This window comes from Trichechus manatus, unplaced genomic scaffold, assembly GCF_000243295.1.
Source record: "Trichechus manatus latirostris isolate Lorelei unplaced genomic scaffold, TriManLat1.0 scaffold00097, whole genome shotgun sequence".
Classification (NCBI taxonomy): Eukaryota; Metazoa; Chordata; class Mammalia; order Sirenia; family Trichechidae; genus Trichechus; species Trichechus manatus.
Window position 1 is genome coordinate 3,663,463 of NW_004444033.1, and position 25,741 is coordinate 3,689,203.

The 25,741-nt window shown below is 38.8% G+C and overlaps 1 protein-coding gene across 5 annotated transcripts in view; it reads right to left on the bottom strand.

Moving 5' to 3' along the window:
- The window catches only part of TNPO3 (transportin 3), an 89,750-nt gene that overhangs the window by 40,678 nt on the left and 23,331 nt on the right, over positions 1–25,741 (bottom strand). For 4 of the 5 annotated variants that reach the window (XM_004382654.2, XM_004382656.2, XM_023737092.1 and 1 more), the window contains 6 exons: positions 21,779–21,979; positions 20,807–20,880; positions 17,845–18,001; positions 5,703–5,846; positions 2,453–2,628; positions 1,778–1,916 (listed from right to left, as the gene is read on the bottom strand). In XM_004382654.2, the coding sequence (XP_004382711.1) occupies positions 1,778–1,916; positions 2,453–2,628; positions 5,703–5,846; positions 17,845–18,001; positions 20,807–20,880; positions 21,779–21,979 (891 nt within the window). The remainder of the gene's footprint in view (positions 1–1,777; positions 1,917–2,452; positions 2,629–5,702; positions 5,847–17,844; positions 18,002–20,806; positions 20,881–21,778; positions 21,980–25,741) is intronic. The other variant, XM_023737095.1, reaches the window with a different exon arrangement.

The window sequence follows — 25,741 nt, forward strand, 5'->3', positions numbered from 1 at the left end:
ATCCAAAAAACACACAATAGTAAATGCTGGAGAGGTTGTGGAGAGACTGGAACACTTATACACTGTTGGTGGGAATGTAAAATGGTACAAACACTTTGGAAATCGATTTGGCGCTTCCTTCAAAAGCTGGAAATAAAGTACCATACTATCCAGCTATCCTGCTCCTTGGAATATATCCTAGAGAAATAAGAGCCATCACACGAATACATATATGCACACCCATGATCACTGCAGCACTGTTCACAATAGCAAAAAGATGGAAACAACCTAGGTGCCCATAAACGGATGAATGGATAAACAAATAATGGTACATCCACACAATGGAATACTGCGCAATGATACAGAACAACAATGAAGCCATGAAACATAACATGGAGGAAGCTGGAAGTCATTATGCTGAGTGAATTTAGTCAGTCACAGAAGGACACATATTGTATAAGACCACTATTACAAGAACCCAAGAAAAGGTTTAAACACAGAAAACATTCTTTGATGGTTACTAGTGGGGAGGGAGGGTGAGGGTTACTTACTAACTAGATAGTAGATAAGAATTATCTTAGGTGAAGGGAAGGACAGCACTCACTACAGGGAATCAGCACAACTGGACTAAACCAAAGCGAAGAAGTTTCCTGAATACAATCAAACATTTTGAGGGACAGAGTAGCAGGGCTAGGGGTCTGGGGACCATCCTTTCAGGGACATCTATGTCAACTGGCATAACAAAGCTTATTAAGAAAATGTTCTGCATCCTACTTTGGTGAGTGGCTTCTGGGGTCTTATAAGCTTGCAAGCGGCCATGTAAGATGCATCAATTGGTCCCAACCACCTGGAGTAAAGGAGAAGGAAGAACACTAAAGACACAAGGAAAATATTAGCCCAAGGGACAGAAGGGGCCACATAAACCAGAGACTTTATCAGCCTTAGACCAGAAGAACTAGATGGTGCCCGGCTACCAGCAAGGACCTCCCTGACAGGGAACACAACAGAGAGTCCCTGATGGAGCAGGAGAAAGGTGGGGTACAGAACTCAAATTCTGGTAAGAAGACCAGACTTAATGGTCTGAGACTGGAGGAACTCCAGAAAGCATGGCCCCTGGATTCTCTATCAGCCCAGAACTAAAACAATTTCCAAGGCCGACTCTTCAGACAAGGATTGGACTGGACTGTGGGATGTAAAGTGATACTCGTGAGGAATGTGCCTCTTAGCTCAAGTAGATACAAGAGACTAAATGGGCAGCTTCTGTCTGGAGGTGAGATGGAAAGGCAGAGAGGGTTAGGAGCTGTTTGAATGGACATGGGTAATCAGGGGTAGAAAGGAGGAGTGTGCTGTCACAGTACGGGGAGAGCAATTACGGTCACATAACAACGCATGGGGGACTAACTTGAAATGTAAACTTCATCTAAACTACAACTATAAACAAACAAAAAAATATTTACAGCCTTGGAAACCATTTGGGGCAGTTCTACTCTGTCCTCCAGGATCGCTATGACTTGGAATCCACTTGATGGCAACGGGTTTGTTTGGATTTAAAGGCGTCTACAACAGTCAGCCCAGCTAACTAGGTAAGAAAAGGATTCAAAGCAGAAGCCGAAATCCAACACAAAAAGACAGAGAGGAAAGCCCCTCAGAAGGACAAATCTAGCTGTCACATTAATTAAAAACAAGACTACAATTTACCAAGAGAAAAAAAGATAGATATGAAGCAATGGAGTACAGATAACACACAACACCATACACTACTCAGAGGATAATGGTTTTAGTATACTATGGACACTACCTCATACTGAGGATGTCCCGCACAGATAAGAAGAAGTTCCAGAGTTCGTAGGTCCCCGAGACCTTGGCCTGGAGTACAAACAATTTTTTCAAGAAAAGTTTCACATAGTTCAGTGAAAATACGGCAATAATTCAAAACCCTGTAGGAAGAAAAGAATGAGAACATCAAGTCAGAAATGTGGATATTACATGTACATATTCACAGGCATAGTTGATCAAATAAATTCAAAGAAGCTCTTCAGCCTAAGGACATCTAGTCATTATCTCCTATACTGTTACCACAATGCTCATTATGGTCACCTTTACTTAGATTGTAAGCTTCTCCACATACAAGTCAGTTCAAATTCTCAATTACCAAACATTTGAATAAAAATTCCCATTAAATCACACTTCATGCTTTCAAGTTCAACTCTAATTCTTAAAGCCTTATCCATTATAAGTGTAAAAAACTACTACTTTTCATGACTGGTAATTCCACAACCTCTCCTTCTGCATCTAGTCTGCCCCTCTAGGTTCAGATGAGAATACCAGAGCATCTTTAGGATGCCCAGTTTGTATATTTACCCAGAGCCACTAAGAATCACAAAGGATAGATGAATAATAAAATGTGACTTAAAAAAAAAAACCCACCAGATGGCAGGTAAAACCAGGGCTCCAGCCTTAAACAATTACTCACTTGTCTAAATCTTCACGTGCCACAGCCATATGATAGGCAGTCTCCAATGTCAAGACTCCCTGAAAAAGCTGCATGGCTAATGGCAAGTTAGTCTCCACATTCTCAATGGCATAGAGAGCTGAGCACACACAGTCTGAAGCAGCTTCATGTAGATTGGATGAGGTCTTATCCTGTTGCTGGAGATAGCAGGAATAGGGGAGTAAGAAGTATGATCATTAAGCTGTAACTCAGATAGTAGGAAAACAATTACAGCCTGTTTGTGAATAAATACTTTAAGTATGTAAGCCTATTAGTCATGGTCTTCGATAAGACAATGTCCATCAATCTTCCCAGGGCTATTTCTGACTACTTCCCTATATGCCAAGCAAATCAGCTTATTTGTATACTTCAATCACAGTCACACAATTCCTAATCTCCATGCTTTTGTTCATATACATCCCTCCATATGGAATAGCGTGTTCCCAACCCTATTTTAGTCTGTAGAAATCTTTTCCATCCTTTTTCTGATATTCAAGTACTACCCAAAATGAAAAGGTTTATCAAGTACCAAGGACCCATACCTAACCACCTCACTGTGAAATTTCAGAACCTCAAGGTCAAACAGAGGTTCCCGAGCTTCTGGGGAGGAGAGAGGATGGTCACTTAGAAAGGAACAAATATTAGACGGCTCTCTGACTTCTCATTAGCAATGATGAACGCCAATAGACAAGAAAGCAAGGCCTTTGAAATTCTGAAGGGAAATAATATTGAACCTACACCTCTATACCTACCCAAACCATCAATCAAGAATAAAATAAAAATAAAAATACTTCTCAGGCATGCAAAAACTTAAAGCTTACTTCCCATGCATTCTTTCTGAGGAAGTTATTTGAGGAGGTTGAAAAAGCAGTTAATTGAACCCAGAAGCATAGTAAAGGGAAGTCCCAGGATGACAACTGGGAGCAGATCTAAAGAAAAACTGTTACAAACTGGAGAGGCTTTGGTGAAGGCGTATTTTGTCTTTTGTGATATGTTTCTGTTTCTTTCAAGAATAATAAAGAATAATAACAAACAAGGGTATTTAGAATCTCCAAGGAGAAAAAACGCTATACAAGCAGGGCTGGGAGAACATATAGATGCAAATTATTCATTAGGCTGTTCCTAGGTTGAGTGGTGAGTTCAAGGTATTCATTATATTACTATGTCTTAAAGGTTATACAGATAATCAAATGTATTATATATATCAAAATATATACAAAAATGTATTTTTAAAAAAATTTTTTTAGAAGAGCTATAGGAGAAAAAACTCTGTAAGAAAGTTGTGGTCCAAATACAGGTACATGCTGCATAATAACCAACCGCGTACATCCGTGGTCCCATAAGGTTATAATGGAGTTCAGATATCCTGATCAGAGAACAAGACATTGTTAAGTACTGTAGACTCTATCTTCTCTCACTAGCTCTCAGGTTCTGAGTTAGCCCCCAGCCCTGGCTCTGGGGCAATAGGGGGAGGGGGTCCTGGCACTTATCGGGGGCTGCCTGTCCCATTGAGCTCACCTCAGGCAGGGATCAATGCACTGCTCTACTCGGCCAGGATGCCCTGTGCATCAGGCCCAGGACAAGGCCACAGCTCTTCCCAGAGGGGTCTGGGCTGAGCCACTGCTGGGAAGGAAGAGCGGGGGGGGGGGGGGGGAGGCTGGAAGTGTTTAAAATCCACTAGGGTGGGGTGGGAAAAGCAGGAAGGAAGTAAGGAAGGGAAGGGAGCCAGCAGCGCATCTGGGGCTGGATGGTGACTGCGCGCTTCAGCTGGGCTGGGCTCAGCTCTCGGAGACCCGGCAGCGACCATACAGGATCTGTAGTGGTAGCTGAGCCAAAGTTTTTGCATAGTCCCTTTGCCCAGGCCAGTGACTATACTGTACGTCTCTCTCCTGTATATAATATTGTGTTCACACAATGTCTAAATCATGTAATGTCCTATTTCACAGAGTGTTATCACGGAGGGTAAGCGACAGCATACCCGTACAAACCAAACTAAAACGTGGCATGATTCTGAACTACTGAATGAATGTAAAAAAGAGAATATATTTGACCTTGATGCTAGAGACACTCTTCTTACAAGTGGAAGAGGGGTCCTGACACTAGATCAGTAGAGAAGATAATATAATCCTGGCACACTACTTAGTTTCTTTCTTAATCCAATCCTAATTCTCAGAAATCACCATTATCAAGTTTGAAACGTAACTCAGACTGTCTTCCATTCATATGCAATTACATTCATAAATCTGTTGAAATAACAGTGAGGTTTGAATTTATTTATAGTGACTACTCTTCACACAATTTGGTGAAAAGAGAATCAAAATTACTATTATTTAGGTGGGGTATCAACAGACATGGAGACAAAGCCAATTACTACCAAAACAGTCAGAATTCTAACACTCTTGAGTCTTAGCTTATGGTGCAAGAGTGACAGCAGGATACATCAACAGTGAAATGCCAAAAATGTCTCCCGGGACCTTCTAAATAACAGTGCATCAGCGTACATCCAGTATAGCAAGTCCTTCCACATTAATAAACCTTCACTGAAGTAAGCCCTCCAGGAACAAGAGACAAAGTCATTCACATCTCCCAAACACCCGTTCAATATCCATGCCTGAGATATTGCTATGTCTCTTGTTCTAAAAACCAGTCATATTCTAAGTACTCACTTCTATTTTCCACGGTGAAGGAATGTATTACTAGGCACTACTTTCAAAGTTTAAGGAAGAAACATGTAAGCATATATAAAGACATTAACTCTTATTCTACTAATCTCAAAAATGCAAAATCCATAATGCCCATACCCTGATATTTAAACTCTCTCAACTACAAAAATAATATTCTGATCTATAAATGTCTCTGGATCCACTAAATATTTTTTAATCCTTCCCTTTTTTTGTATTTTCTGAATTTTTGATGTCATGGTAAGGTACATTGAGAGGAGACCCAATCAAAACAAGGAAAAAGAGACCAATGGTTTTTTGTTACCTGGATTTTAATATGCAAATCATTTATCTGCACAGATAATGATAAGACTGCTAGATTCCATTTTAAGTTTATTAAAATTATACCTTAATTTGGTATTTGGCAGAAAGGAAAGAACACTGCTGCTTTCTTACTACACACTTTCCAATCACTGTGCAGAAATCTGAAAGCACTGCTATGTTCCTGAAGGTCAGTTACTAAAGCTGTGATTGCATGGCAGAAATACTTCAATTACAAAGTCATTACTCACCAAAACCTCAAAAAGGAGTGCTAGTAATTTATTGTTAGCCATGAAGTTACTGTCCAAAACTCCCAAGTTAAACCAACTTCCCAAACAGCGAAAGACCTTCATAAGCATTTTCTCATCTGTTCCTGCTTTTTCTACACAGGTCATCTGAAAAGAAGAGAAGAAATTAAAACAATTTAACAATTTATTATTATGCTCCAAGGAGTGCTAGGTTGCTTGCAAAGATGAAGAGAAGTGAGGGGTGAATATGCGACACTGTGTGTGTGTGTGTGTGTGTGTGTGTGTGTGTGTATACATACACACACACACACACACACACAAAATGGTTAATGCCCTCAGCTGCTAACTGAAAGGTTGGAGGTTTGAGTCCACAGAGGCGCCTTGGAGTCTGGCAATCTACTTTCAAAAAATCAGCCACTGAAAACCCTATGGAGGATAGAAGACTTAACATTGTGAAAATGTCAATACTACCCAAATCGATCTATAGATACAACGCAATCCCGATCCAGATTCCATCAACGTTCTTTAAAGAGAGAAAAACTAATCACCAACTTTATATGAAAAGCAAAGAGACCCGGGGTAAACAAAGCACTACTAAAGAACAAAGGAGGGGGCCTCACACTTTCAGATCTCAGAACCTAACCTACTATATAGCCTTGGTAGTCAAAACAGCCTCGTACTGGTGCAATGACACACAGACCAACGGAAGAGAATTGAGAACCCAGAAGTAAACCCATTCACCACCTATGGACAGCTGATCTTTGACAAAGGGCTGAAATCCATTAAATGAGGAAGAGAGAGTCTCTTTAACAAATGGTGCTGGCAAAACTGGATTATCCATTTGCAGAAAAATTAAACAGTATCCATACCTCATACCAAATACAAAAACTAACTCAAGATGGATCAAAGACCTAAATATAAAACCAAAACTATACAGATCATGGAAGAAAAAATAGGGGCCCTAATTTATGGCATAAATAGACTATCAAACATAACTAAAAATGCACAAACAGAAGATAAACTAGACAACTGGAACGTCCTAAAAATTAAACACATGCCTCAAAATACTTCTCCAAAGGAGTAAAAAGAGAACGTACAGACTAGGACAAAATTTTTACAATAACGTATCTGACAGGGGACTAATCTGTAAAATTTATAGAAAATTTCAATAACAAAAAGCAAACAATCCAATTAAAAAATGGGCAAAAGACATGAACAGATATTTTACCAAAGAAGACATTCAAGTGGCCAACAAATACATGAAGAGATGCTCGTCATGATCATCAGCCATTAGAGAGATGCAAACCAAAACAACAATCAGGTATCATCTCACCCCAGCAATAATGGCAATGAAAAATACAAAACAACAAATGCTGGTGAGGGTGTGCAGAGATTGGAACTCTCATACATTGCTGGTGGGACTGTAAAATGGTATAACCACTGTGGAAAACAGTATGGCACTTCCTTAAAAAGCTGGAAATAGAGATACCATATGATCCAGTAATCCCGCTACTAGGTATATATCCTAGAGAAATAAGAGCCGTGACACAACTAGATATATGTACACCCAGGTTCCTTGCAGCATTATTCACAATAGCAAAAAGATGGAAACAACCTAAGTGTCCATCAACAGATGAATGGATAAAGAAACTATGATACATACACACAATGGAATACTATGCAACATTAAAAAGTAACGATGAATCCGAGAAACATCTCACAACATTGTGAACCTGGAGGACATTATGCTGAGTGCAATAAATCAATCACAAAAAGATGAATATCATATGAGATCACTATTACAAAAAGTCAAGAAAAGGCTTACACACAGAAAGAAACACTCTTTGATGGTTACCAGGAATGGGAAGGACAGGCAGGGAAAATCACTAACTAGATAGTAGACGTGTACTAACTTGGGTGAAGAGAAAGACAATACACAATAAGGGGGATGTCAGCACAACATGACTAAGGCAAAGGAAGACACTGGGAGGTACACAAGAGTAAAAGGCAAAAATGGTAAATACTATTACGTACACATTCCTGTAATAACAGTAATAACAAAAAATAATTTACAAGTGGATACACATAGGTAGATAAGTAAGCTGAACAGGTGTAGCATGGTGTATGGGAGTACCCCCACGAGTATATATAGGTTTGGCAGAGAATATTCCTATATACCTATTTGTATGTGCTGCAAGATATTCATGTATACAGTAGAGCACACAGAGGCAAAGTTATGAAAACTCCTTAGTTATACCCAAACACCTTGAGGGACTGAGTCACTGGGCTCGAGGACTTAGGACCATAGTCTCCGAAGACATCTAGGTCAATCAGCATAACATAGTCCATAAAGACAATGTTCTACATCCTACTTTGGTGAGTAGCTACTGGGGTCTCAAAAGCTTGCAAACATCCATCTGAGATACAACTATTAGTCTCTTCCTGTTTGGAGCAAAGAAGAGTGAAGAAAATCAAAGACTCAGTGAAACAATTAGTCCAAACGACAAAGCCTCCACATGCTGGAGAAGAGAAGATCTAGATGGTGCCTGGCTACCACTACTGATTGCTCTGACCAGGATCACAGTAGAAGGTCTTGGTTAGAGTAGAGGGAAAAAAAAGTAGAACAAAATTCAAATTCATTAAAAAAAAAAAAGACCAGACTTACGGGTCTGATAGAGAACTGGTGGAACCCCTGAGACATATGGCCCTTAGATACCCTTCAAACCTGGAACTGAACCCGCTCCTGGAGGTCACCTTGCAACTCAACAATAGACAGGCCTATAAAGTAAACAAACATCTACAAGGAACGTGCTCCTCAGAACAATCAACGATACAAGAACAAAAGGGCAGCATTTGCCCAAAAACAAAGGTCAGGAGGCAGGAAGGGGCAGAAAAGATGGGTGGATGGAAACGGGAAACTCAGGGAGGACGTGGGTAGAGTGCCATCACATTGAGAGGATTGCAACTAATATCACAAAACATTTAATGTGTATAAACTGTTGAATGGGAAACTAATTTGCTCTGTAAATTTTCACCCGAACTACAATAAACTGTTCAAAAAATAATTAAAACACACACTACACTGATATGGCCTCATTAACATAACAAAGAAAACCTCATTCCCAAATGGGATTACATCCATAGGTATAACTTACTGCTGTCAAGTCGATTCCAACTCATAGCGACCCTCTAAGACAGAGTAGAACTACTTACTCCACAGGGTTTCCAAGCAGTGGCTGGTAGATTCCAACTGCCAATGTTTTGGTTAGCAGCCATAGCTCTTAACTACTGTGCCACCAGGGCTCCTCCATAGGAATAGAGGTTAGGATCTATACAACACATATTTTGGGGGGACACAATTCAATCCACAACACGCAATATATTTTGAAAACTCCAAAATACATGAAGTGCATAATCTTACTCATCTGAGTCCTCAGGGAAGATGAAAGGCAACTGGGTGCTGTTTTAGAAGAATACCCAAAGTGGTGTGTTGGGAGTAATCTGAAGGTAGTAATATCAGATTTTTAAGACTGCAAAGGCATTTTCATGCATGAGTTTCTTTGATCTTTACAAAAAGCATAATACAAAATCATGGCTGGCCCCACTTTACAGGTATAATGTGAGAGGTTCAATGATATTCATTAAATTGCTGTATGTCACAAACCTAATAATGGAGTGGAGAAGAGGCATAAACCTGAATTATCCGACTGCAATCTTAGGTTTCTTCTCTTAATATGCTACACACACGCACACGCACGCACGCACACACACACACACACACACACACACACACACACCCTATTTAGTGGAGCACTCCTGTGCCAGGCCCTGTGTTAGATGGCAATGATGCAAAATTCAAAATAGGGATCAACAAAGCTTGTACAACTTATTATTTACTACATTGCCAGCTTATGTCAGTCTCTGTCATTTCTCCCAGTGAGTGGTCAGTGAGAAAAGTCACCGTTCTTCTCTCTCCCCTGCGCCATTTCCCAGTGGGTCTGAACAGTCTGTGAGTCCTGACTAGTGTGACAGTAAAGCTTCATCACCTTCCAGTCTAAACAAGCAGTCCAAAGGGCCATACCGTAGTTAAGGGAATAATGTCCTACATTTTTCCGATGCCAAGAGGCCCTAATTCTAAACATCTCTGTTGAGCTATAGGATGGCACAAGTGCTCCACTTTTTCTCCCTTTTGTAAATGCAAAGTCCCTAGGTATGGGTGGCCAAGCAGTCCCATCAGTAAAAATATTGTGCAAAAATCTCCCCAGTGCACTGAAATTTTATCAAGATTTGTCTTGGTATGAGTCTTTTTTATTCATTTTGCTTGGCATTTTTTTAGGACACTCTTGTGCAAAGACTGGCTAGCTATTCACCAAACTGGTTCATCTTTTTCCTGGGTTTACAAATAGACTACCTTTCCCAGACTCCCATGGAATTAGATGTGGCCATGTGACTGACTGCTCAATGGAATGTGAGCAGAAAGGATCTGCATCTCTTCCAGGGCTGAATCATAAAAACCTTTTGTGGCCGATCCTCCAAGTTCTTTCTCCACCTATTGTTTTAATGCGGACAAGCAGGCAAACTTGGAAACCATGCACTGAAGATGGTGAGCCCCAAATTAAGAGTGGCTGGGTCCCTGAACCATTGCTTGAAGGAATGTCCCCACTGATCACATAAAACAAACAAAAAACCAAATCTACTGCTGTCAAGTCGATTTCCAACTCATAGTGACCCTACAGGACGGAGGAGAACTGCCCCATAGAGTTTCCAAAGAGCACCTGGTGGATTAGAACTGCCAACCTTGGTCAGCAGCCAAGCGCTCAACAACTGTGCCACCAGGGCTCCTTACTGGACCCATAACTGGGGTCAAAGCTCAGCATGTTCAGGAGACAGGTATATATAGGAGAAAATAACTTACGCACCAAGAGAATTAACACAAACTTTGCTAATATGTATCTGAAGAAACCTGGGAAACATGTGGGAGTGGATTCTAAGGGTGTTGGACAACGGGAGGGTGGACTATAACACCAGAAAGAGCCAAATCATTGATATGGGTGTACCTTCTAGAGATTCTATATTTAAGCAACTGAAGTGGCTCTAACAGCTCACTTGTTTGGTTCACTGAAACTTGGACTCAATGGTGGCCTACAGTTAGTAAGGCTGAGCTACCAGAGTTTCCCTGCTATGATGTGCATGAGAAAACCCAAAGATTTAGGGAGACAGGAATTTTGGACTGGATTTACCATGTGTAGCCCACAAACTCACCCTCCAGCTATGTTCTACAGGAAGGCCCAGAAGACACTCCCTTCAGAAAGCTTTGAGAAATGCATTAGTGAGTGTCACATCTGCATCTCTGCAAAGTTCTGTGGTTACTCTCCTCTGTGAGTGCAGGGGATACCACCTTTGAGATGAGCTCTCTCAACTCAATGAGGATGACGACCCCAGAGTAAAAGAGGCCAAGTGGCAGCAGTTAATCACTGAAGACAAGAAGGGTACATCTACTAAAAAGGGCAACAGAGGCATACAGACAAATCAGAATGCCAGAGAGCTTTGGTGATGACTAAATGATCACAGTGACCCTAGAAAGGCAACAGATGGGTGGCCTACTAGAGTACTGCTTAGTCTATAAAACAGGAAAAACACCAAGTCTGGTGGCCAAACGCCTGAATCAAGACGTCACAGTGGAGAGTCATGGGCTCTCACCCAGCTTTCAGATCTGAGTGAATTCACAGACCCAGAGCCCCTTGACTGAAGGGGAGGTCCAGTACCCTAGAGGAAGAAACTCATACTATCACCACAAGTACATACTGTAAATCTTCCTTAAAGTCTCCCTCAAAGGAACTTGGAGTTACTTACTAGAGTAACTGTGATTTAGGGAAAACACTCAAACCTTCCGAAGATCATTGGACACTAGCTCTGAACTGATGCTAATTCCTGGGGCCCTGAAATGACACTGTGACTCACCAGTCAAAACTGTGGCTTATGATAGTGAGGTGAGGAAGCTTTAGCTCAGGTTCAACTCACAACAGGTTTGTCGTTGTTGAGTTGGTTCTGACTTATAGTGACCCTATGTACAATGGAACGAAATACTGTCCAGTCCTGTGCCATCCTCACAAGCATTGTTATGCTTGAGCCCGTCGTTGAAGGCACTGTGTAAATCCATCTCATTGTTGGTCTTCCTCTTTTTCTCTGCCCCTCTACTTTATCAAGCATGATGTCCTTCTCCAGAGACTAGTCCCCCTCCTGATAATATGTCCAAAGTATTATAGCTGTACTTCTTCCAAGACAGATTTGCTCCTTCTTCTGGTAGTCCATGGTATATTCAATATTCTTCACCAACACCATAATTCAAAAGCATCAATTCTTTTCAGTCTTCCTTATTCATTACACAGCTTTCACATGCATGAGGTGACTGAAAACACCATGGCTTGGGTAAGGCATACCTTAATCCTCAAGGTGACATCTTTGCTTTTCAACACTTTAAAGAGATCTTTACCAACAGATTTGCCCAATGTGATGCGTCATTTGATTTCCTGACCGCTGCTTCCATTAGCGTTGACTGTGGATCCAAGTAAAATGAAGTCCTTGACAACTTCAATCTTTTTTCTGTTTATCATGATGTTGCTTATTGGTCCAGTTGTGAGGATTTTTGTTTCCTTTATGTTGAGGTATAATCCATACTGAAGGCTGTAGTCTTTGATCTTCATCAGAAAGTGCTTCAAGTCCTCTTCACTTTCAGCAAACAAGATTGTGTCCCCTGCATATCACAGGTTGTTAATGAGTCTTCCTCCAACCCTGATGCCTAGCTATTCTTCATGTAATCCAGCTTCTCAGATGATTTGCTCAGCATACAGACTGAATATGTATGGTGAAAGGATACAATCCAGATGCACACCTTTCCTGACTTTAAACCATGCAGTATCCCCTTATTCTGTTTGAATGACTGCCTCTTGGTCTAAGTACAGGTTCCTCGTGAGCACAATTAAGTGTCTGGAATTCCCATTCTTCTCAATGTTATCCATAATTTGTTATGATCCACAATTGAATTAATCTGCATAGGCAATAAAACACAGGTAAACATCTTTCTGGTATTCACTGCTTTCAGCTATGATCCATCTGATATCACAATGATATCCCTGTTTCACGTCCTCTTCGGAATTCAGCTTGAATTTCTGGCAGTTCCCTGTCAATGTACTGCTGCAACCACTTTTGAATGTAGTAGGCTCAGTAGGCTTAGCTGGTCCAAAGACCCACCCTGTGGTTATTTCCCCAGTTCCTGAATATATAATTGGAAGTGACATTCTTAGGAACTGACAGAATCTCCACAACAGTTCACTGATCCATGATGTGAGGACCACTATAGTAGGAAAGACTAAAGCACTATAGTAGGAAAGACTAAGTAGAAGCACCTGAAACTTCCATACCCTCTCAAGTTTGTCAACCAGAGCAATACTGCATCCCTGGGGGAACTGCAGAGATTAATGTCACTCTCAAAGACTTGAAAGAAGTGAGGGTGGTAGTAACTATTACATCCTCATCTAACTCACCAGTTTGGTCTGTGCAGAAGTTAGATGGATCCTGGAGACTGTGAACTATCATAAAATTAATCAAATGGTGACTCAAATTGCAGCTGCTGTCCCAGACGTAGTATCTTTACTGCACAAACCCTGCATTTGGTATGCAGCTACTGTCCTGGCTAACGTCTTCTTCTCCATACCAATCTGAAAGGACCAACACAATCTGTTTGCCTTTACCTGTCAGGGCCAACAATACGTCTTTACAGTGTTGCATAAAAAGGTGTTGTATAACAGGGTGCATACCATTTCAGGGCGTAGCATATGATGAAGAACCAATGGTACTGAAGGAAAAAGTCTAAGCTGCACTGAAGATATTGGCGAAAAACAAGGCTCCAGGGAGTGATGGAATACCAATTGAGATGTTTCAACAAACGGATGCAGCGCTGTTAAGTGCTCACTTGTCTATGCCAAGAAATTTGGAAGACAACTACCTGGCCAACCAACTGGAAGAGATCCATATTTCTACCTATTCCAAAGAAAGGTGATCCAACCAAATGTGGAAATTATCAAACAACATTATTAATATCACGTGCAAGTAAAATTTTGCTGAAGATCATTAAAGTTGTTGCAGCAGTACACTGACAGGGAACTGCCAGAAATTCAGGCTGGATTCAAAAGAGGACATGGAACAAGGGATATCATTGCTGATGTGAGGTGGATCCTGGCTGAAAACAAAGAATACTATAAAGCTGTACCTGTGTTTTACTGACTATGCAAAGGTATTAAACTACGTGGGTCATAACAAATTATGAATAACATTGAGAAGAATGGGAATTCCAGAACACTTAATTGTGCTCATGAGGAACCTGTACATAGATCAAGAGGCAGTCGCTCTAAGAGAATGAGGGGATACTGCATGGTTTAAAGTCAGGAAAGGTGTGCATCAGGATTATATCCTTTCACCACACTTATTCAATCTGTATGCTGAGCAAATAATCCAAGGTATTGCACTACATGGAAAACGTGGCATCGTTAACAACCTGTGATATGCAGATGACACAACCTTGCTTGCTGAAAGTGAAGAAGACCTGAAGCACTTACTGATGAAGATCAAAGACTACAGCCTTCAGTATGAATTAAACCTCAACAAGAAAAAAGTCCTCACAACTGGGCCAACAAGCAATATCATGACAAACAGAGAAAAGATTAAAGCTGTCAAGGACTTCATTTTACTTGGATCCACAATCAACATCCATGGAAGAAGCAGTCAAGAAATCAAATAATGCATTGCATTGGCCAAATCTGCTGCAAAAGATCTTTTTAAAGTGTTAAACAACAAAGATGTCACCTTGAAGACTAAGGTATGCCTGACCCAAGCCATGGTGTTTTCAACTGCCTCATGCACATGCAAAAGCTGGGCAATGAATAAAGAAGACCAAAGAAAAATTGACACCTTTGAATTATGGTGTTGGCGAAGAATACTGAATATACCATGGACTACCAGAAGAACAAACAAATCTGTCTTGGAAGAAGTACAGCCAAAATGCTCTTTTAAAAGCAAGGATGGCGAGACTTCATCTATTTTGGACATGTTATCAGGAGGGATCAGTCCTTGTAGAAGGACATGCTTGGTAAAGCAGAGGGTCAGCAAAAAAGAGGAAGACCCTCAATGAGATGGACTGACACAGTGGCTGCAACAATGGGCTCAAGCTTAACAACAACTGTGAGGATGGTGCAGGATCAGGCAGCGTTTCGTTCTGTTGTACATGGAGTTGCTATGACTCAGAACCGACCTGATGGCACCTAACAACAACATCATATGAAGGCTTAGTTAGTCAAAGGGGAGGACTGTGGCTGACTACAGATTTACTGCCTCTCAGCTCCAAATTCATCCTTTCAAGCTCTCTCAATGAAATGAATCTGGGTCCTTTAAAACTGTGCCAGTTTTGTCAGTAGGATACTGGAGAGACACTGCAGGAGGAAAGGGTTTTCCTCCTGGTTCCAGTGTGCTTACTGGGCAGCAGGTTCATCACCATCAGGCTCCTTCAGCACTCACAGCCTTTGTGGGCCCTACTCCTGCAGTGCGATGACCAGCCAACATTCCACACACCTTCACTGATGGTTCCGGAGCAGAGTGCCTCTGGTTAGTGACTGATCCTTGCACTTGCTCTTTATTCTTCTTTAGAGCTCTCTTTACTTATTATTAGCCAAGTTCTCATTACTGAAATTGTTATAGTTAATAATTCTTTATATTAAACTTTCCCTGTTCAAATTACTATGTGGTTTCTCTCTCCTGACTGGACCCAGACTGATACAAACACCATTCCCTTTAAAAAGGTTCCAGATCTGGGGCAGGGAGGTAACAAGATAAGCAAGAGTCATCTTTTTCTGGTGAGGAAGCAAAGAAATGCTCTCAGTGACTAAAATTAAGATATTCTGAACATCAAAAGAATGATTTTAGTGGAAACTGAATTAATGAAAATCCACGAGTCCATGACACTCCAAAAACAGAAAGCCAGAAAAAAATAGCAGTATTTGAGGCACTTTACAACAAATCTTCACTTTGAAAACAGATAACTAAACAAAAAAGGACTAAGATTTAGCCTACCTTTCTAGTAGGAACTAACACATATGTAGAATAAATGACAGAATTAGAAAAACATCATTTTGCAAACCACAATAATTACTGATTAAGGCAAAGATTATCAACTGGAATTTTGAACCATTAGGCAAAAGACTGACAGGGAACTGGACGTTAGGAAAATAGCAACTACAATCACACAAATTTCACTGGGAAAAACAAACTATATAAATGGAAGGATCAGCCTGTCATCATCCTAATCCAGCGATCAATCCTAGCATCACCAATGGAGGGTCAACCAGAGAATTATGTATCTTCTGATGAAATACAGCATGAAGTACCTAGGATGTACTCTAGCCAAAATGTTTAACTTGAGTCCATCAAGCTTTTCAGCTTTTCTCAACAAGGGTCCTGGAAAAGAATTAAGCCCTGCAGAAAACGATATGAGTTTTTTCTCAATTATCCTAACGATGGTATATAGTTAGTACTACTATTAATGTACAGAAAGTATTCATTTCATACAAATGGGTGCTTTAAGACATGAAGGCTTAATTTTCTTGAGGAACCCTTGTTTCAGACATAACTTCCAGTTAAAGAATTGAAAAACAAGCTAAATGAAACAAAGAGGAAGTAACCAGAAAATCCAGAGGCGAGGTATTCTATAAAACAACTAGCCCAATCTCTTCAACAAATCAGTGTAATTTTAAAAAAGGGAGAGGGATTATGCTAGATTAACAGACACAATCACCTAATATAAGGTATGGTCCTAGATTGGATACTGATTTGGAAAAATTTATAAAGGATTATTTTGGAACCAACTGGGGAAATCCGAATGTGGCCTGGGAGTTAAATGACATGAAAATTAACTGAAATGGAAAAATGGAGTTGGATCACTGAAAAAGGCAGGATGTGGGAGGGTAGGTAATGTATAATTTCATTCGGGTTTTAAAAGTCTGTACATATTTTCAAAGAGAAATATGTTCATAGAGGACATGCACTAAAGGGTTAACGGTACGATCTCCAGATGGTTTGAATGTAATTTGCTTGGCTGTACTTCCTAATTTTCTACAATACTATTTATTTAAAATAAATGGTTAACTGAAAAAACTAAACACGTAGTTAACTAAAGAACTTTCCAACGAACTTCTAACAACAAACTGAACACAATTTCAAACAAAATTTTGTTTTTCAAACAAAACAATCTACTAGTAAATGATGTTGCAGAAATATAAAACACATCACTGAGAGGACTGAGCTGGACTATAAAAACCTAAAAATGAGATATGGACTAGATAATCAATTTAGTACCATCTAGCTCAAGGGTCAGCAAACACTTTCTGTAGAGGGCCAGATAGTATATATTTTAGGCTTTGCAGTTTCTGTAGCAACTACTGAATTTTGCTGTTGTAGCCCAAAATCGTGGATAGCAACAATATGTAAATGAATGGACACAGATGTGTTCCAATAAAAATTTATTTACAAAAATAAGCAGCCAGCCTGTAGACCGTAAATTTGCCCATTCTGCTCTAGAGCATTACAATATTCTAATCAAAAAGGACCCAATCACATTTAATTTTATTTTTTGGAAATGTAGTATTAGGTAATCTATAATTGTGAGGTTGTTCAAAGGTCCAGTAAAATCTCAAATCATTCTAAGATTGATTTAGTTTTAAGATTTATTTTCCTTAGTAAAATAAGTTTATACATACTTCCTTTAGCATAGCCCTTCATCAAGAGCCAATAGTGTGTAGTTTATATAATCAGGAGACCTGAGCTCAAATTCTGGATTAGCAATTATGTAACTCTAAAGCCTGATTCTCATTCATAAAATGGAGATAACATTAAAAATAATCAGAGGATTATTTGGAAGCTCAAGAAGTATAACTTCTGAAAGTATTTTGTAACTGTAAAGTGTTATATAAATATCAAAGTACTATCATTGTCAAATTTTGCAAAGAAAACTGTTTCACACTAATATAACTGGATTACAAAATAACTACCATGGATTTCTGTCCCTTAGGAAGTAAATTAGTGTTTCAAACCTACTCACCAATAGAGATACAACTGTACTAGAGTAAAAAGCCAAATCTTCTATAATTTCTGTGCGCCGGTTAGCTCCAATTCGTAAGGAGCGACTATGTACTTCTTCAGGTAACACTGTAAGGATCTCCAGCAGAAAAGGTAGAGAAGTTACATCATTGCTATATCTGGAAAAGGGGCAGATATATCAGAAGTTATTTAGAGTCAGAAAGTATATGACCACATAAGATAACAATCATTAAAATAACCTATGACAACAAGAGAGACATTCTCACTACTGTCAAGGGGGAGAAAAAGTAGATAATATCTTTTGGAAAGGTATCTGGAAAGATCTTCCAATCAAAAATTTCAACTTGCATAATCTTTGGCCTAGCAATTCCACTTCCAGCAATTTCTCTCTCAGAAAAAACTCACATATACAGTTGATCCTCATTAGTTAAAGACTCCATATTTACAAATTTGCCTACTCACTAAAATTTATTTATAACCCCAAAATCAACACTAGCAGCTTTTTTACGGTCATTCACGAACATGCACAGAGCAGTGAAAAATCTGAGTTGCCCAATGCACACATTTCCAACTGAAGCTGAACAAGGTCATGCTCTGCCTTCTTGTTTCAGCTCTCATACAATAAACAAGTGTCCTTTGCACAGTCTATTTATCCCCTTTTTTATCCCCTCACATTTTTGTGCTTTTTGTTGGTGATTTAGCTGTTTAAAATAGACCCCAAACATCCCAGTTAATTAGCCTAATAACATGTTTAGTGCTTCTGTTCTACCTCCCAGTTTTGTTGTGTAGTGCCTGGGTCTTAAAAGCTCACAAGTGGTCATCCAAGGCACAGTTGGCCTCTATTCACCTGGAGCAACAAAGGAGTCAGGAATAGGAGGAGGATAAGGAATGTGTGGGTAATTGCCGCCATGAAAAACTGACTCCTTTGCCACGAGACCAGGAGAACTGGATGATGCCCAGCTACAATTACTGAACATTTTGATCCAAGATTCCACAGAAGAATCCTGATCAAAGGGGGGAAAATACAGAACAGAATTTAAAATTAACATGGACTCTAGACTTTCTGGAGCCAGGGAGTACAGATGAACCCCTGAAACTACTGCCCTAAGATAATCTTGAAACCTGAAACCAAAAATATCCCCCGAAGTCTTCTTAAAACCTAAACAATAGTTTATCTTAACTAGTAAAAAAGGTCTGTCTTGAACATTATGCTCTTTAAGAACTATCTACATAGGATCAAATTGACAACAGCAACTTGAAAGATTAGATAAGAGCCTTATGGGGCAGTGAGTTCATGTTAAAGAGGGAGAAACAACTCAGAAAGGAGGGTCAGAATGGTTGCACAACTCTAAGAATGTAAACAATGTCACTAAACTACACATGTAGAAACTGTTGAACTGGTGTATGTTATCAACAACAATAACAAAATAAATAAAATTTAGGGGAAAAAAAAAAAAGGAGACCAAGCTTACTGCTGAAGTGCTCTCTAAGCATATGAAGGCTGTGACATGCCTTAGGGAGAAAAGACATGCATTAGATAAGCTTTGTTCAGGCATGAGTTATAGTGTTACTGGCTGTGAGTTCAATGTTAATGGACTATTTTAAATAAGGTGTCTTTAAACAGAAACACACACAACAAGGTTTGTATTAATCAGTTGATGAAAATGCTGTGACCAGAGGCTGGCAGAAACCTAACACTGTATATGCCCTAGGAGTTTAGTATTCACTAATTCAGTGTTCATGCAGAATTTATAGAAGATAACTACTGTAAATAAAAAGAACCAATTGTACATGCAAAGATAAGCAACGAAGTTATTCACTGCAGTACTTTTTTATAATAGGGAAAATATAAATGTCCTCCAAAATTAGGATAAAAAGGATTACAAATAGCTATACAATAAAACATATGCAGCCATTAAATGAGATATCTGTATATCATAACATGAAAAGATGTTCACAACCTATTAAATGAAAAACGTATACGAAACATATTATATATGGGTGAACAAATAAATAAGTACATGAATAGTAAAAATAAAATATGTGTGCATCTATTCATTTATTTATTTATTGGCTATTCAACCATTGATAGTGGTTACTTATGAAATACAGGAGTAGGGGGAGACGAAGGTGTTCACTTTTTACTTAGAAAGTCCCATACTACTCAAATTTTTTCAGTGAGCATGTTAATTTTTTAAATTAAAGTTTTCTTAAAACAAAAAATAAATTACCCATCTAAAGGCTTTAATGACATGCTTGGAGGTGAAAAGAATATCTACTTTACTAAAAAAAAAAAAAAATTTTCTAACCAAATACCAAAATCCAAGCAGATATCAGATTATCTTGCCAAACCAAAAAACCAAACCAGTTGCCGTGGAGTCCATTCTGACTCATAGCGACCACATAGGACAGAGAAGAACTGCCCAATAGGGCTTCCAAGGAGCAGCTGGTGAATTTGAACTGCCAATCTTTTGGTTAGCAGCCAAGCTCTTATTCAAAGTACCAGGCTCCATGTATCTACAAACAATACTGTCTCTATGAGGGATTTAAAAAAAGAGAAAACAAAACAATTAGTAAATATATATATGTGTGTGTGTGTGTGTGTGTGTGTGTGTGTATATACATATAAACCTTCAATTTAATAGAATTTTAAATATCCTGATAATATTTTCACAGAATTGCTGATATGCCAGTTAGTGGGAGTAAACCACAAGGCAACTGCTGCAGTTAATTCAGGGGAGAGAGGTTAGAAACTATGAAGGTCTTTTACATTCAACATAATATATTTCTGTAGTATTTAAATTTTTAAGTGATTTTCTTTTAACCTAACAAAGATTAATATATAATTCTATGTTGATAGTTCAGGGAAGTAAGGCCAAATGTTTAGCTACTGCTAACAAATTTCTCTGCCAAAGTTAACGGTAATTCCAAATGCTAGTATACAATCAATACAAGTTACTTACTTTTCCACCAATGTCTGTACACACCCCTTCCAGGAAGGCATCTGTAGGGCAAGATCTGCTATTGCTAAAGCCAGCTGAATAAAAAGAAGAGATTAAATAAATGAACACAACAGATGAACATAAATAGGGTTACCATCAATATGGAAAGCAAAGAAACTAACTTTCTTCCTCCTCCCCACCCCTCAACTACACATATACTGTAAACTCTTCTGCCTAGCCACAACTGCTGGGATTTAAATGTTAACCTTCAAAATTAAAAAAAAAAAAACAAGAAAACAACAACAGAATAGACTATAGATTTTCCTCAGAAAATGTCAATACTTACTTTTATTTGGCAATACCATGGAACTTCATGGACAGAGATTATAATTTGCCAAAAGGCCAAAGCTATAGACAAAGTCAGACCTTTGAATCACTCCTCAAATAACGGGATGCCATTCCCTTTTCTCTCCATTTCTTATCCTGAAGCCTTAGGCAAAAGCCTCCTCTTCAAGGGCACTTCTATGCCAGGCAGAGATCACAGTGAGTACGTTTTCACTGAAGCTTCCAGTTTTCCTTTCTAATGTATCTCCCTGTCTAAAGTGAAAGGCCAGATGCTCTAGTCTACCCTGCTTCATCCATGAGACTTATACTAGTCCATCAGCCCAGAAAGGATTCAAAGAAAAGGCAACTATGGCAGCCTTTGACCCAGCAGAACACAGTATTTTTATCATCTGCAATTTTAACAGCAGGGACACGTGTGTGCCTGTGAAAATGTGCACTTACTTCCCCGACTTATGGTATTTCAGTTAGTTTGAAACAAAATGAACTCTAGATTAGCCCAAAAGCTTTAAATTTTCACTTTCATCCACTTATAAGTTTACAGCAACGAGTCCGTAATAAAGTTGTTAACATTACCTCATATGGCCTAAAATGTTAACCAAAATAACCTTGATAAATTCAAACTTTCTGAACGAGAAGCACATGATTTACCTGCGTTACAATGACAGGCGACAAATCTTTCAAGTTCTGGATATGGGTTAGCAATGAGTCCCGTAAAGAGGCATGAGAGTCCGTGGGGAGCTCATAAAATGAGGTCTGAATCTTCATTTTCATGGTCTGTGCAGCAAAATAGCATGATTCCACATCCTGCCGAATCTGTAACAACTGGTCTGAAATTTCCCATGCATGAACCTGCAAGCAGATCAGAAAAAGATGTGTTAAAGACTATTTTTCTGAATAATTGTAATGCCAGACAAACAACCTCAATACATTATAAACATATTTAGGCCAAAGTATAGAAACAAAAATCTGACAAGCTAGATATTACTCACCAATATTATTACAGGCTCTGTTCAACAAAACTTTAACTAAAATCTTCCCAGCTCATTCTACGAAGGCACGAGAGTTATCAATTGCTCATAAGATCTAATGTTACTGATTAAAATCACTAAATTGTGTAGGGGAGAAGGGTATAAAGAAAATATTCCATAAATTTCTACTACTACTAAAATACCACTGTATAACTTCCAACCCTAATCTATAGGATGGATGTTTTGCCTTTTTCCACTTAAAATAAATAAAGCTTTATTCACTCTGAGAATTGAGTCTGGAAGCTGTTTTAATATCTACAAGCAGGAGAACATATTTCATATTGGTCTCAATAGGCCTACATTTCAATCTTTAGTTCCTAAATAAAACAGCAGAAAAATGATCTTGCCTCAAGTGAATATTTCACATATTTCAATTACTTTCTGATGTATTTGTATTTGACAAAGTGTGATACATCCTCCTAAAATCATTTTCAAAGGAGAAAATAAACTTACCAATAGAAATAACAAAAAGAACAAAACCATGGAATTTGGTCTCTAACAGCTAGTCAAGGCTATATCCTATTTTGAAGGATAGCTTTGGGAACAAAATCCTGCAATACACTGTAGGCAGCTAATTAAGGCCGATAAATTCTAATACAATTCTAGACCAAACTGCCTCTTCCTGGGAGAAGGCTAAAATGGACTGGCAATTTCAGCCTCGAATTAGAAATAGAGCTGACTGTGAAGAGAGCATACAGACTTCTCTGGTCAATTTCTTAGGAAGATTGGGCACATCACAACGATACATAATTATTCTTCAAAATCTTTCCAAAGACTGATAAGCAGCAAGTCAAGATAAAGCAACAGGTGGAAAAGTAAGCGGCCTATATAAATTCCCCAAACCAAAACCAAACCTGTCGCGTCGAGTCAATTCTGACTCATAGTGATCCTATAGATTCCCAAAGTAAACTGAAAATAGAGACCCTGAATTTAATAATTTAGGTTTACTGAGATAAAACTTAGCTTTCAATCCAATAACTGGTGGAAGGTAACCATAAAGCATTAACTGCCTTCCAGATATGATGTATTTTATTAATTTTTTTGTTCTTTTTACCCCAGTACAGTGTTTTAAAAATAAACACTTAGTAAATGTTTAATGAATTAATGTACCACTAACACACCAATTTTCCTCTCCCAAGTAAAAAAATTTCCAGCCACATAGTTTTTAGCCATTCATTATCTAACCAGTAACCCCAAGCACATCTATGACTTAATATGTCATCAAAATACATTTATTTTGCTCCTAGTGATATTTTAAAAAATACTAGCAAAAAGATTCTATGAAAGCTTTGGAATCTCTACAAATGCCCTCATAAAAACAGATGGCACAATTAGACAGCAAAACCAAAAAACTAATGGACCATTTACAACAAAACTAGGTGACAAGATTATCTCCAAGAACCCCAAAATACAAGCAGATGTGGACAAACGAGTGATGGTTTCAGCTTCAGTGAAAGTGGAGGCAGAGGGAAACAGCACAGTGGATCTAAGAACAGAAGAACATCAAAATAGCCAGTAACTATTTACTGGAAGGTTTCCTGGTGGTGCAGTGGTTATGAGTTTGGCTGTTAACCAAAAAGTCAGCAGTTTGAATCCACCAGTTGCTCCTTGGAAACCTTACAGGGCAGTTCTACTCTGTCCTATAGGGTTGCTATAAGTTGGAATTGACTTGACAGCAACAGGTTTGATCTGGATATTTACTGGAAAGCACAGGGGGCCAATCTGAGGACAGCAACTGAAAATGGAAGAGGCTGTGCCCAGTCCAATTCAGATAAAGTCTGAAGGGGATGGAAGAGTCTAGCTTCTACTGACTCTTGAAATGGAATAGCCAGGACAGGACTCCAAACAGAGGAGAAAACCGCTGTAAACAGAATAAAAATTATACAAGACGAGTACAATAGAGACAAAGGAAGAAAAGAAGAGAACAGAGTCCAGAAAATCTCAGGCTTCAAACCACCATATTTACAAACACTAGCTGAAAACAATCAATCACCTCATATAATGAGCACGCAAAAGCTCATCGCGATAAGTAAGAATGAATAAGAAGACCCAAGAAGAATTGATGCCTTTGAATTATGATGTTGGCAAAGAATACCAAATATACCACGGACTTCCAGAAGAAGGAACAAATCTGTATTGGAAGAAGTACAGCCAGAACGCTCCTCAGAAGCGAGAATAGCGAGACTTTGTCTCATGTACTACTTTGGATGTGTTATCAGGAAGGGCCAATCCCTGGAGAAGGACATCATGCTTGGTAAAGTAGAGGTTGGCAAAAAAAAGGAAGACCAACAACGAGATGGACCAACACAGCGGCTGCTACAATGGGCTGAAGCAAAGCAATGATTGTGAGGCTGGAGCAGGACTGGGCAGTGTTTCATTCTGTTGTACATAGGGCTGCTATGAGTCGGAACCAACTTGATGGCACCTAACAACAATAAGCTGAAAACAACAGAAGGGGAAGCTCTACGGAGTTAGAAATGCTCTCCTTAACTATGCCCTCTTCTAAAAGTTCAGAAAACTAATTTCACACAAAAAATAAATGATAGAAAACAACTGAGGTCAAATGCCATACCTTATGAAGAGAGAATGAAAAGGAACAATGAGCAGAATAACACAAGTAGCTAGAAACATAAAAAGTTAACCTACTATTTTAAAATGAGCTAAAAGACATTAAGAAAATGATATAAGATAGGAAGAACAGAATTGAAAATTTCACAAATTAGGTAACATAACTCATGAAAGAGTTAGAAATTTTAAAAAAAAATCAGAGATGAAGACTAAATGTCAAAGATAAAGACTAAACTAAGAGAAACTTCACAAGAATGTCTAAACACACCAGATAACATCTTAAATGAAAGTGAAAAGTTTTTTAAAAATCTTAAGAAATGAGGAAAGATAAAAGATCTGAGAGAAAGTAACAAATATTGAAGGAAGGTAAAGAAGATCTGACATACAGATAATAGGAATCCCTAGAGGAAAAAATTACTAAAAGCTATAACTTAAGAAATACTCCTGAAACTGGGAGGAAAGGACACGAAATTACACATTGAAAGAGTATATCACACACCTGAACGTAACACAGAACACAACTAATACCAAGACATAATCTAATAAAATTAAAATACTTCAAGAAAAAATAAAATCATTTGGACATCTAGAGAAAAAGAGCAAGTGACTTATGAGGGAGATAAAATTGGATTATCATCTTCTCTGACAGGGACTTTCACTGGCAGAAGAAAAGCGAATAACACATTGAAGATACTCTAAGAAAGAAAAGGTGATAAAGATTTTATATCCAGTCAAACTGATTTTGAAATATAAAGGTCACAAACTTATACATGCAAGAAATCAGAAATTACTGGACTGAGTCCAGTACAGCTAGGTGGTGCCCGGCTACCACCACTGACTGCTCTGACCAGGATCACAACAAAGGGTTCTGGACAGAGCTGGAGAAGGATGTAGAGCATAATTCTAACTCACAAAAAAAGACCAGATTTACTGGCCTAAAGGAGACTGGAGAAACCCCGAGAGTATGGCCCCCAGACACCCTTTTAGCTCACTGGTGAAGTTACCTCCGAGGTTC